Genomic DNA, 13,552 nt, shown 5'->3' with positions numbered 1-13,552 from the left:
TGACACTACTTTAACTGCCATGGCTGAATGCTACGGAATCCTGGGATTTGTAGTCTGCTTTGGAACTAGAACTCTCTTACAGAGAAGGCTAAATCTCTCACAAAACTACAGATCCCTGAATTCCATAGCATTGAGCCATGGCAGTTAAAAGTGGTGTCATACTGCAGTGTTTCGGCAGTGCAGATTCAGCCTTAGTGGATCTACTTTAGTTGGAAATAACAATTGGTTTTTCACCTACAAAGATCAAAGCCAATATCTGGACGAGTAAATCTGTCAATCCTGCTTTCTCTCATATCTACAGGTTTTTACTTCCAAGTTCTTTTTGTCAAACTTATGGAGAAAGTTGTGAATTTTGTAAATTTCTTGCCAGTATAAGGGCCAGGTTTATTTATCTCTCATCTCCATTTCCTTTAGGAAAAGAACACTTATACCACATTTGTTCCTCAAGCACATTTTTGAGAGTATATATACGTCACAGGGACTGCTTAGCATAGTATGATGTTAGCTCTCAACCATTAACAGTGGCTAAGGGTCTGAGCAAATGGAATATTACACTGCAGGAAACAACAAAATACCTTTTTTATTGCCAGAATTAGAATCTTCTTGTATAGTCTGATGAAAGTAGATGTACCATTGTAGACAGGGCTTATAATTGACTAGAATGGTGACTATTGGTAATGGCAAGCATTTTGATTATCAATATAAATGGTACTGGAGATGTCAGCAAGTTGGAACCCACCTTCCAATCTAAACTTCAGGAACTGTTTTCTGGGAACCTGCCAACAAACCATAGTTGTATAAAAGCAACAACACTAGGATGAGTCTCTTTTTTCAGACAACCATCTTTCATTGTTGTTGATGTGTGCCTTCAAGTTATTTCTGACTTATGGAGATCCTACGGTGAACCTATCATGGGGTTTTCTTGGCAAGATTTGTTCAGAGGAGGTTGCCTTTGCCTTCTTCTGAGGCTGAGAGAATGTAACTTGCTTAAGGTCACACAGTGGGTTTCCCTAGTTAAGCAGGAATGTGAAACTTGGTCTCAATATCAGAGCCAGCATGGTGTAGTGGTTTGAGCGTTGGACTCTAGAGGCCAGGATTCGAATCCTCACTCAGCCATGGAAACCCACTGGGTGACCTTAGGTAAGTCACACTCTCTTAGGTGCGTAACAGACCGCCCAGAAGGGGCGGTCTGCCACCGCCATAATTTGCAGTGCGGAGGAGCCCCAGCGTCCAAACTGTGAGGCTCCTCTGTGCTGCAAATACGAAGCGTCAAAATGGCGCTTCTCTTTGCAGTGCGGATATGATGCCGCAAGGCACCAATGGCGCACTCGCAGCATCATATGCGCTGTGCGACGTGCGGACACAGCGCATCCTCTACGTAAAGATGGCGCCCCCGTGTGGAACGGGCGCTGCCATTTTGTACGGACTCGGTCCGTATTAGGGTTAGGGGTGTCCGGAAGGGACGCCCCTTTCTAACCTTAATACGGACCCAGTCCGTACTTTATGCACGTCTGTAACAGGCCTTAGTCTCAGAGGAAGGCAATGGGAAACCCCCTATGAAGGAACTTGCCAAGTAAATCCTGTGATAGGATTGCCATACATAAGAAATGACTTGAAGACAAACAACAAGAACAACTCCAGAGTTATAGTTCGATGTTCAAACCATTATGTCATATTGGTTCTCCTCCATCCATTAGCTTGAATAAAGTACTAAGGGGGAAATCAAATCCTGAAAGTCATAGTTTTTTGCACACATCAATGAAAAGGGATAAATAATAAGTAATGAAAATGGGGGAGGGGAAGAGAGAAAAACACTATAGCATAGTTTGTAATATGGTGCAGAGTTCTCTAAAAATAATTGTGCTATAAGCTCAATTGTGCTATGATCTCAAGACTGTTTACCAAAAACTAAAAATGTTTTTTTATTATTTGCAAATAAAAGGAAACCTTTGTGATACTTGTGTAACATCTTATATTTAGATTTTTTAAAAACAAAGGAACTATCCTTATAAATGAATGTTTAAAATAAAAGCAAAAAGGAGACAGCAGAAACACTTCTAAACTGTTTCTTTCCAAAGTCATGTTGCCAAGCTCCACTGAACAGAATGTATTCCTCTGTGGAGCAAAGACTTATCAAAATCTATAAACTCAGAAGAATAAAGGAAAGGACAAATGTTCAGTTAAAAATAATCTCAACTAAACAAATCAAGGCTTTAAAAAAAGAATATTTAAAGCACCAAATAAAACTCTCAAGTTCTCAGAAAGAACTGGGAAGTACCTCCTGCTTTGGCAACATTATTATACTATTAAGCATTAGGATAATTTTCTTTTATTGCTAGCGTTCCTCTTTCTTTTCTTCACTTGATCTTTGTTTAACCTGATGTCCTGATAGCATTTACTATGTTTCTTGGTGGTGGTCATCTTAGCTAGTTCTGGCACAGCTAGCCAGACATGAAGAGACATTTCATTTTGGGAAGTACTGGGTTAATTTAAACTGACTTGGTGAATCGGAATAAAAAGTCCTTGTAAGTACTATGGGTTCCCTGGGATTGGGGAAAATGTCATGTAGACCCTGGAAAGAACAGGAACAAAACCAGGGATTTTCTGGTTTTTCTAGTCCATCTGAATGGGCTCTAAATTTCAGTGTGTGTGTGTGTGTGTACACACACACACACACACACACAGAGAGATTCATATCTTACAGAAATACAAATCTGTCATAAACTCTCTCTCACACACACTGTAATACAACATACAGCACTGAATCATACATGCAACACAGAACTGAAATCAATCCTGCAGAGAAAGCAGCAGGAGGGGGGAATCCTTTCCTCCCTCCTACAGTTCCAGACCCATTGTCTCATTTTATTTAGTTCACTGTGAGAAAGAGCCAAAAAAACAAATCTCCAGCTTGTTAGCCATTTCAATGGAAAGAAATTCCACTGATTCCCTTAAAGGGATGATTTCACAGTTCTTATGAGAAATTATATTAATTCCTGCCCTTAGGTGCTGAAATTCAGTCTGCTAAGGCAAGGCAGCAGATTCACCTATCCATTATTCTGAAGAGTTTAGGGCTTATATAAACCAAGATTGGATTCAAATGTACAAATCTGGTCATCTTTCAGGTTTTAGAGAGTAATACAAAGTAAGAAATGAGCACAACTAGTTCCTCCCCGAATATTTCCCTCCATGGAGGTTATTAAACAAATAACCATATTTAAGTTTTTCAGGCTGCAGAATCAGCTGCTAGAAACCTAATGTGTCCTGATTTGCACTATTTGAAATTTCCATCATCCTTTAAACAAAGTGTCCCTCCTCCCCTGATGACTGTCCCTTTGCTTTTAATCAGAGGATGAAATATGGGCATCTCAGTTACCTTGGCTACAGGAACTACTTTCAGATACTGCCAGACTCGAACAGCTATGAATTATATGAGACCTAAGATAAAAGAATGGTTCATAATAGTAACTCAAACCTTAATTAAGTACATTGGTCCCCAAGGGTTCAGCAGAAAGAGTTAAGCTGTTCTGCTAAACCCTTAGGAACCAATGCACTTAATCAAGATTTGAGTTACTATTACAGGTTGCATATCACTTATCCAAAATGCTTGGCACCAAAAGTGTTTGAGACTTGAGGTTTTTTTTTATTTTTGGAATACATAAGTAGCATACTATGGAGCTTATCGCTTGGGCAAATAAGCCGGTTTACCTCTTCCAGCTTCAATTCTGGATCCAGGATCCCCCTAGATGTTACCATAACTAAATCACAACCAATGTAGGCAGGAAGCCACCGCCCGGATGCATCCTGAGTCAAAGCCTTGCTCAGCCAGCACTTTTCTGAGGCTTCAACCTGGGATGCATCCAGGCAGCGGCATCCCACCTAGTTCAGTGGCGATTTAGCTATTGATAACATCCGGAGGCATGCCAGATCCAAAATTGAAGTTGGAATAGGTAAGCCAGCTTATTTGCCCAAGCAATAAGCTCCTAGGTTTGTTGTAGTTTTGTGCCTTCAAGTCTTTTCCTACTTATGGGAACCCTAAGGCAACCCTGTCATTGGGTTTTCTTGACAAGATTTGTTCAGAGGAGGTTTGCCATTGCCTTCCCTGAGGCTGAGAGAACATGACTTGCCAGGTTACCCAGTGTGCTCTCATAGCCGAGCTGGGAATTGAATCCTGGTCTCCAGAGTTGTAGTTTAACACTCAAACCACTATGCCACACATACTATGTATCTATCTGTATTGTATTTACAAGGCTAGAGAGAGATGCAAAGATTTGTGAAATGGCAGGAGGCATGGATTTGTGTGGAGTACTGCACTTGGATTCGTCATTTCACAGATCCCTAGTCTCTCTTCAGCCTTGCATCTTTTGCTGCCAGATGCTCACTTCTGCCTTCGAGGTGGTGACTGCAGCGCTCTTGCTTGTTCATCTTTCTCCAGCCTCCTGTCTCTCTCCAGCCCTGTGTCTCATTCATTTCCTACTTGTGTTGTATATAATGATACTGGAGAGAGACTAAAGATCTGAGAGACGAAAAAGCAGGATTGGTGCAGCTATGGTCTCAAAGGTAGGAGTGGGCAGCTGACAGCAAAAAAAAAATAATCATTTTTGGAGGTTTTTGGATTCTGGATTTTCAGATTAGGGCTGCTCAATCTGGAATAATACTGAAAGCCATTAGCATTCCATATGAAAAGAATGGCTTGGCAAGGATGTATAGGTAGCACAGAGACTTTATTTATCAGAAGTCACAAGTATTTTTGAAGCCTGTTCTTCACTTTCCTTTTCTGGTACTGCAACACACTTCCCCTTGATTATTTTTATAAAAGAGGCAAACATAGTTATAGGTAATTAATTCTATATTCCTGCCTACCAACCGAATACACAAGAAGTTGCACATTATGGCTTTGAAGGATGAGAAACGACTGTTTTAAAGAGAGAAGATGCAAGAGTGACTGCGAAAGCCTTGTTGAAATAAACAATCATTGTCTTGCCAAACTCCCATTCATTTCAACAGTGGATTGTGACCCCAAATGTTTCTAAGTGTCTGGAAGCCTTTAGTTCTTCTCAAATATTGCCTCAGCCATCTGCCAATATCAATTAGCCTGCTGTGTTGATGTTGAGAGGCATCTCAAAAAGCCACTCACCTCATAGACGTTAAATTGGCTTTGTCCCCTTGCCAGTTCCCGATAGCTGGTTGTAAACTCTCCAATGAAATCATGGCTGTTAGTGGAAGAGAAGTCTTGTGAGAAATACTGCAGAATACAAGCTTTACCCTTTTGATGGGCCTCTGGTGGAACTATATACTACTACTACTAGTACCCAATACTGGAAACCAAGGTAGTTTGTTAGATGAATAAAAATAGATGAAGCTAAAACATGTTAGCTACTATCTGCTTGGTGACACATGCTGATTACACCATCTTGTTTTGGTTATGGGAAATGTTGTGGAAGGAAGTTTATGTGCTTCTTTGCACAGTGTCCTTTGCCCAGGTGCACAGCAGCAGCCAAGGGACTCACAGGTAAATATCAGTCTACCTCCTCCAGTTGTTGATTAACCAATGGAAGTGAATGCAGGCATGTTCTTGGCCACTTTTGCATACCTGGGGGAGAAGGAACAATCTCATGCTGGTGGTGAAAGCTTCTCCCATTGTGCAAGCCAGAGCAACCTCCAATGCATCCCACCCACCCCATCCCCCGCCCTCCTCTACGCCTGGATGATGGGATAAGTAACTCAAATACATACTGATCAGCATGCTTATTGGGTCTTGGCCAACAAATTACAATGTTAAAGTAGAAATTAATGAGATTATAATATTCAAAGAAAATAAAAGCAATTCACAAAATTAATGTGAATTGAAAACAAATTAAATCCATATTGAGGGGACAATATCAGGGAAGCATCTCTTTGCTAGTGTTGTTGTTACATGGAAGAATTTTAAAGAAACATTTTCTCCCTTTTGGGCAAGATAATATGTTTTCAGATGATCCCACACACACACATTTCAGGATGTTTGTGTGAACACTTTGTTTACACAAAAACAGTTCTTTATTTTAAAAAAGTTGGACAGTAAAATTTTGTGTAAAACTCACAAAAAAATGGGGGGGGGGGGGGGACAGTTGTTAAATTAGATTTCTAAAGTCCTGAAATGCAAAGTGCAACAAATCTGAGTTTTTATGGGGTAACTCCAAGTGTCAAGACACCTTTTCTCACCAACAATGGGGAAATTTGCAAAAATCTCTACACCTTTATATAGCATTCCTCCAGCTATCAAGATGGATCTCTTCCAACAGGCCTTCCCGGAATAATTCACTCGGTCACCATTGATATGGTCCCTATACAGAATATTCTATGTACCCATCTCTTTGTTTCATTTTTATTGTTGATTGTTTTAATAATGGGATGTTATATTGCTGTTATAAGGGATTTTAATTGTTCTGGAGGTGGAATGGAAAATGAGTTTATTTTGTACTGTTTGTATTTTTATTCCTATTGTACATGGCCTCGATCCTGACAGAGAGGCAGGATATATTATTATTATTATTATTATTATTATTATTATTATTATTAAAGCTCTCTCCTGTACAGTCAGTTAACAAATGAAAGCCTGCTTGAATAACACGGCTTTTCCTTCCCAGCAGAATGACAACAGGGAAAAGCTCTGATCTCAGCAAACAAACAGAAATATCACACTGTGTCTCTTCCGTTCCATTATTTGTGTATCAGTGGTATGACTGGGATCTCACCTATAATTACAATGTAGACAACTGTGTAGGTAGTTAGTGGGCCTATTTATGAGGTGTATTGATTAATGGCACTAAGATGTTATCTTTTCCACAGGGTTTTGTGCTTGTTACTGTTTTACTTCTTGGGGTTTTTAAATGCTCTTCAGGTAGTCTACAGACTTGCATATTCTTGTTGCATCCTTCCCCCTCTTAGGTTTCTTTCAGTCCAAATCTATCCAGCCAGAAAGTATTAAAATAACCTTTTTAAATGAGAAAGTCTGAATGCCACTTACCTGCCATCTCGATCCCAGTCATACACCTCCACCTTTATAGTTCTGGAAAATATGACATTAATGGTCATTCTCATAACAAGTACCATACCCATTGTTACCCCTTCAGTTTCAGTCTCTCCCTCTGTGGAGACCATTGGCAAGACATATGTCAAGCTGTGCATTAGAGATAAAAATCTACCTTTTACAGAAAACCTGGGCAAATGAACACCAGTGGGATTTGAGTGGCATTAAAACTTCACTGGTTTCTCTGTATAATAGGAGCAGCAAATATTCTGTTTGGGCCTGAAATGGTATTCCTAGACATTTTTTGGATGAAACCTCTATATGTTAGCATAGTTAAATGGGCATACATGTACGTAGGTGGTTCTCCAAATGTCAGACAAATAATGTTGCCAGTGAGGTACTCTGATACATTGCAGAAGTATCTTGACTGGAAAAGGAACCAGAGAGACATATTTTGAACAGGTACTGTAAGCACAGTCTGTAAAAATAGCAAAAAGTTAGTTTTCAAGCAACAAGTCCCAGAACACCCATGCTGGCTGGGGGATTCTGGAAATTGTTGTACAAAACCAAACATTTCCAAGTCCTCTGATGGTGGTAAATCCTTTTCTTCATGTTTTCAAAGCCTACTAGAGCCACCACTGCTATATTCCTCATAATCCCCATTTCAACCTATGGTTGCCACGTAAGGACTACCCCAGGTCCTGAGATTTCAGCACCAAAACCTGGGACCTGAGGAAGGCACTTGTGATATCACAGGACCAGAGCCTGATGGTGTTACAAATGTTATATTACACTCAATTGCACAGTTTGCTATTCAACAGAAAAAGGCCAAGTCTAACAAATGGGGGTACAGAGAAGGAATAAACATACACACTTTCCAAGGCAGTACTTTGATCCTGACATCCTTCAACCCTGTTTTGAAGTTCAAAGAAGAGTGTCCAGGCCTTGAGATTCCAGGCCAGGGCTTGAGGTCTAGAAACTCTATACTGCTATTTGAATACTGGCACAGCATCCTTCACCAACCCTGAGTGTACTCAGCCAATTCAGAACAGCAGAACAGGTTGTATGACATGCACAAAGAAGAACACACAGAGATTTCATAGGGAATAGCCAAGGGACTGCTACATGTTGCTGCTTTCTAGTATCTTTCACCTTAGGTGGTTGCTGTCTCATTTTCCCTAGGAGTGGGTCTGAACCTAGTCCAGAGAACTGGAGCCCACTGGTATGAATATCAAGATGGTAACTCTGTATCTCCTCCTAGATAAGTGGTTCATGTCCTAATTTGATACCTGGAGGCAACAAATAGGTGGAATGAAAGTGAACAAACTGAAATTTTATCCAGGCGCCTTTGCATATACAGTTGACCCTCTGTATCCATAGATTCTGCATCCATGGAGTCAATCATCCATAGCTTGAAAATATATTTTTTTTAAAATCCAAAAAAGCAAACCTTGATTTTGCCATTTTATATAAGAGACACCATTTTTCTGCACTATTGTATATATAGGGACTTGAGCATCCATGGATTTTGATATTCACGGGGTATCCTTGAATCAAGCCCCAGTGCATACCAAGGACCTACCATATGAGGGGGCATGGCCCTTGAAAGGCAAGGTGTGCAAAATGGAACTCCCAGTCTTGCTGCAGGATGTTCCAATAACAAAGTGCACACAAGATGCTCATCTATTTCTGTAGGATGAACCTAGTTTCAATGTTTCTTCTAGATTAGAGCAAAAGACAATGTCACAAGCCTTGGTCACTTCAAAACTGCATGAACCAGGATTCTTATGGAACTACAACTCAGAAAGCATATCCTATTTTTTTCCATTTCATAATATGTTACCAGTATGCAATGCATTGGCTATTAATATGATTATTGGAGCTTCTGGACTGGGAGTGGCAAACAGTTGAGACACCCTGATTATTCCCCTGGTCCACCAAACATGCCCTGCTGCTTTTCCCAACATGGATAGATACAAGGTTCATTGAAATTGTTGACTGGGACTTTTTTGTGGCTGCTTCTCAGTTGAATAACTCTCTTCTGTGGGATATCCATTTGAGTGTGTCTATTTTTATCTTATGCTACCAGATGAACACGATTTCATTCAAATGAACTTTTTATTAACTTTCATATTTTATCATGACTGGTGTGTTGTTGTTAGCTATCTCAAGCATTTTTCTGGTGAGCAGACCACTGAGATATGGGCTGGAATCTTTTTGGCAGCAATGGTAGGAGGAAGTAGGAAAAGGCCATGCATGCAGTGACTTTGATAGAAGATGAGAAATCAGCTCCTGGGAGCTGATAGATTCCCCCCCCCCCCGCCCCCTGCTTTTCTTTCCTCCTCTGTGGTGCTGTAGTTCACTAAAAGGACTCTGTCCATAAACCTTTCACTCATACTTCTAAACAACAACAAGTAGTAGTAGTAAGAGTAGTTGTGGTGGTGTCCCTAAACTGTAATCAAGTATGAAGGCTGCCAGATGAGCTCTCTCTATAATTATATTTTTTTTCATAATTATAACTGGAAACTATTTAAATGTTGAACAATTTAAACAATGATTAACAGGTAGCAGACGATGACAACATTTGCAATCCTTTAGTTAACATTGGGGGACTCAAACTGCTCAAAAGTATATCCCTCACTCACAGTGATGCCAAGTGTAGTTATTTCTCCTAAGAAATCCATGCAGATACTGGACAGAATCATTCCTAGCCCGTCCTCTGTCCCTGTCAAGTTTCTAGTCACTAACTTAGTGTCAAGAAATGCTGGCAGCTAACTGGTTTCTTAAATTCCTGTTAGAAGAGTGACAGTGATTAAATTGCCCCTGGCTCCTGGTATGTTGACAGGTGACAAGTTGAATTCTCAGGGGCACTGGCGTAAGAGTGGAGAATCTTGCTTTCAGCTCTGGCTGGAGCTCATTTGCTGAGATGTTGCCATATCCCCAGTGACCTTTGGGATTGCTTTCTAAATATTTTCAGTGCCACTTTAACCCAACTAGTCTGCCAGCAAACTACTGAACTGTCCAGTGAATGACAGAAGAGGAGCACATTATAAAATACAGAGCAGAGTTGAGTAAAGGTTACTACTGAATAAGCCCTAGAGTGAGAAATAGATTAATATTCCAGAAGAAATAATACGGATATGGATAGGCAGCTCATCACAATGAAAAGCACTCTTTAAGATGGAAGGATGTGAAGCATTAAAATGTGTATTTGAATAGGAAGTATTCAGTGGATTTAATAAAGGCAGCAGCTGATATGTCTGCTCTCTTTTCTGTGAGTTAGAAGCTAAACTCACACAAAAACCATCTGAAAACCAATGATCTGTTACATTCATATCAAAAAGCCAAGCAGAAATCACATGCTCAGCTGTCAGAGAAGGTTCTGCTCATCCATGTTCTATACATGACTTAGCTCATATTGGATGTTGTCATGGAAGGACCATCTGCTGTTATGTTACTACACCATTGGGTTCAAAACCATGCGTGGTCTTGGTCCCTAGTGTTTTTCCATCAGTTGAATAATATTTTCCATGGAATGTGCTAAATTTGGGTAGGAAGTTGAAAGAGATGGATGCACAGGTTGTCATCTCATCTCTGTTCCCAGTCAAAGGGCATGTCCAGGAAGGGAGAGGAAAACAGCAGAGGTGAATAACTGGCTCCACAGATGGTGCCGCCAAGAACGATTTGGATTTTTGGATTTTTGGATCATGGTCTGAGGTTCCATGAGGAGGGACTTCTCTCAAGGGATGGGTTGCATCTCACGCCAGTTGGCAAAAATGTTTTTGCCAATAGTCTCAAAAATTTGATCTGGAGGGCTTTAAACTGAGTTATGTGGGGGGGAGGGGGGAGGGAGAGAGTATTCTGGAAGGCAAAAGGGCTGGAGAAAATAGTCAAACTGTCATAGAGGGAACAAGACAAACAGTGCAAGGACCCAAAAGTGGGAGGCAAAAAAACCCTTGCACAAGCAGCAAGTAGGGGGAATCCATGGTCTAAGATGTCTCTACACTAATGCACAGATCATGGGAAATAAGCAAGATGAACTTGAATTCCTAGTACAACAAAGCAAATATGATATAATAGGCATCACTGAAACTTGGTGGGATGAGTCTCATGATTGGAATGTAGGAATACAGGGGTATAACCTTTTCAAGAGAAATAGACCAAACAGGAAAGGAGGAGGAATAGCCTTATATGTCAGGGACATTTACACCAGTGAAGAGATCTAGGACATAAATCCTGGAAGCCAAGTGGAGAGCATCTGGATAAAAAATTAAAGGGGAGGGAAACAACAGGGATGTTACTGTGGGAGTCTACTACAGACCTCTAAGTCAGATGGAGGAATTGAATGATGCCTTTCTAGGACAGGTGACCACACACTCAGAAAGGAGAGATGTAGTAGTGATGGGTGACTTTAACTAGCCGGATATTTGCTGGAAGTCAAACTCAGCCAAATCCTCAAGGTCTAGCAAATTCCTCACTTGCCTGGAAGACAATTTCATTGTCCAAAAGGTGGAAGAGGCAACAAGGGGATCAGCTATTTTAGATCTGATCTGTCTTTTCTCCAAAATCAGGACTCAAGGCAGGTGTTTTCTTTGCTGTCATGGAATCCCTGCTCCACATATGTCATATGGGCCTCAGTTTGGACTACTGCTATCACCCCTCTGTTGTCATAAGCACTTGCTTCACTGAGAGCTGGGTCAAACTCAATAACCCAGGAATCTTTACTGGTGTCTGGGAAAGCTGCCAGCAGCCAATAGCAATGGAGTTACAGAGTGTTTGGTTACAAGATAACAACCAGGCAAAGAAGCATGAGAACATAGTGTCAAAGTCCAGAGTATCAGAAAGCTAAGAAATCAGAGCATACCAAGAGTTCAGAATAGCAGAAAGCAGGGTAGTCAGGCAGTCTAAGAGTTCAGGGTTTGAGCAAGCAGAATAGTCAGGCAGTCCAAGAGTTCAGAGTTTCAACAAGCAGAATCATCAGGAAAAGGTCCAAAGGTCCGGTCCAGAAAGTCAAGCAACACAAGAGTTTAAAACAAGGGTGCTTTTACCAAACATGTCAATTAACCTCTGACAATGTCCTGTTGTTCTTCCCAGATTTTATTCCCAGCTCTCACTTGTGCAGCTGTTCCTTGATTGCTTGGCATTTTGCATAAATTCTTTGGGAGTGATGCATGTTCTCTCTTTCTGATCTCCGTTGGCTGAACAAAGGCACAGGTAAGTCTGCCTCTTCATTCTCCTCATTTTCCAAGTTGGCAGGAACCTCTGCTTCACTGGTGCCAGGTTCCTGACTGTCCTCATTGGCAGCAATCTCTGTTGGCACAGGCACTGAGGAACTGAGGCCAGGCTCAAGGCTGGATTCCTCTACTTCCTCCTCCAAGTCTCCAGCTTCTACACAGGCCAGCTGGGCAGAAACACATGACTAGTTTGTCATGTACATACCATTCATTATTGCTCCATGATTTCAATTACCTGATGTCCCATTACCTCATGAGACCACTAGTACAAAGAAAGGACACACTAGACCAGGGGTCGGCAACCTCTGGCCCGCGGGCCGGATGCGGCCCACGGAGGTCTTTCAGCCGGCTCCTGCTTGCCCCTGCCACCGCCACCGCCGCTTGCGGCTTTTCGCTGCTCCCGGGCGCTGCCATTTTATTTCTCAAAATGGTGGTGAAGTCTCGCGTGAGACTTTGCCGCCATTTTGAAAAACAAAATGGCGGCAGCCTAGAGGCGAAGTCTCGCACGACCACAAGAAAGGTCGTGCGAGACCTCACCGCCATTGGCGGCGGCCTCTGGGAGGCCCACTGCGGCCACCGGAGCCCTCGAACAGGGCTGCGATGGCGGCAGTGGGCCTCTGGGAGGCCCGTTGCCTTCGCCGGGGCCCTCCATGAGGGCTCCGGCAGCAGCAGCGGCCCTCTGGGAGGCCTGATGCCATCGCTGGGGCCCTCCAAGAGGCCCATTGCCGTGGCTGGGGCTCTCCAAGAGGGCTCCGGTGGCGGCAGCGGCCCTCTGGGAGGCCTGTTGCCGTCACCGGAGCCCTCTTTGGAGGGCCCCAGCGATGGCAAAAGGGCTGGCAAAGAGAGGGAGGCCTCCAGCATTGGCGGCCCCCCGCCGGCTTTTTTGCCGGCCTCTGACAGGGCCTGGGGCCCCGTCAGGGGCCGGCAAAGAGGGGGAGGCCTCCAGCACTGATGGCCCCCGCCATATTTTTTGCCAGCCTCTGACGGGGCTGGCAAAGAGGGGGAGGCCTCCAGCGCTGGCGGCCCCCGCCGGCTCTTTCCCAACCTCTGACAGGGCCTGGGGCCCCATCAGGGACTGGCAAAGAGGAGGAGGCCCTGCCCCCGGAAGGTGGAAGCTCCACCCCCTGGCTTCGGCCCCCCAGTTGTCTGAGGGACAGCAACCCAGCCCCTGGCTCAAAAAGGTTGCCTACCCCTGCACTAGACCCAAGCACCGCTGGAAGACTAGAGATTCCTCAACTCTGAGAGACTGGAGACCAGAGACCTCTGGGCCAGAGAACTGCAGTCTACTCTGCAGCCTACTCTGTGA

At 42.9% G+C, this 13,552-nt stretch overlaps 1 protein-coding gene across 2 annotated transcripts in view; it reads right to left on the bottom strand.

The window, feature by feature from the left end:
* LOC149316118 (copine-5) overlaps positions 1-13,552 on the bottom strand; it is a 197,545-nt gene that overhangs the window by 51,516 nt on the left and 132,477 nt on the right. For both annotated transcript variants that reach the window (XM_089514838.1, XM_089514839.1), the window contains 2 exons: positions 7,010-7,051; positions 5,138-5,213 (listed from right to left, as the gene is read on the bottom strand). In XM_089514838.1, coding sequence (XP_089370964.1) covers positions 5,138-5,213; positions 7,010-7,051 — 118 coding nt within the window. The remainder of the gene's footprint in view (positions 1-5,137; positions 5,214-7,009; positions 7,052-13,552) is intronic.

This window comes from Sceloporus occidentalis, unplaced genomic scaffold (genome assembly GCF_023333645.1).
Source record: "Sceloporus occidentalis isolate IW3139 unplaced genomic scaffold, rSceOcc1.0.p SCAF_3, whole genome shotgun sequence".
NCBI classification, from domain to species: Eukaryota; Metazoa; Chordata; class Lepidosauria; order Squamata; family Phrynosomatidae; genus Sceloporus; species Sceloporus occidentalis.
Note: the sequence above shows the minus strand (reverse complement) of the source record. Positions and strands in the feature narration are given on the sequence as shown.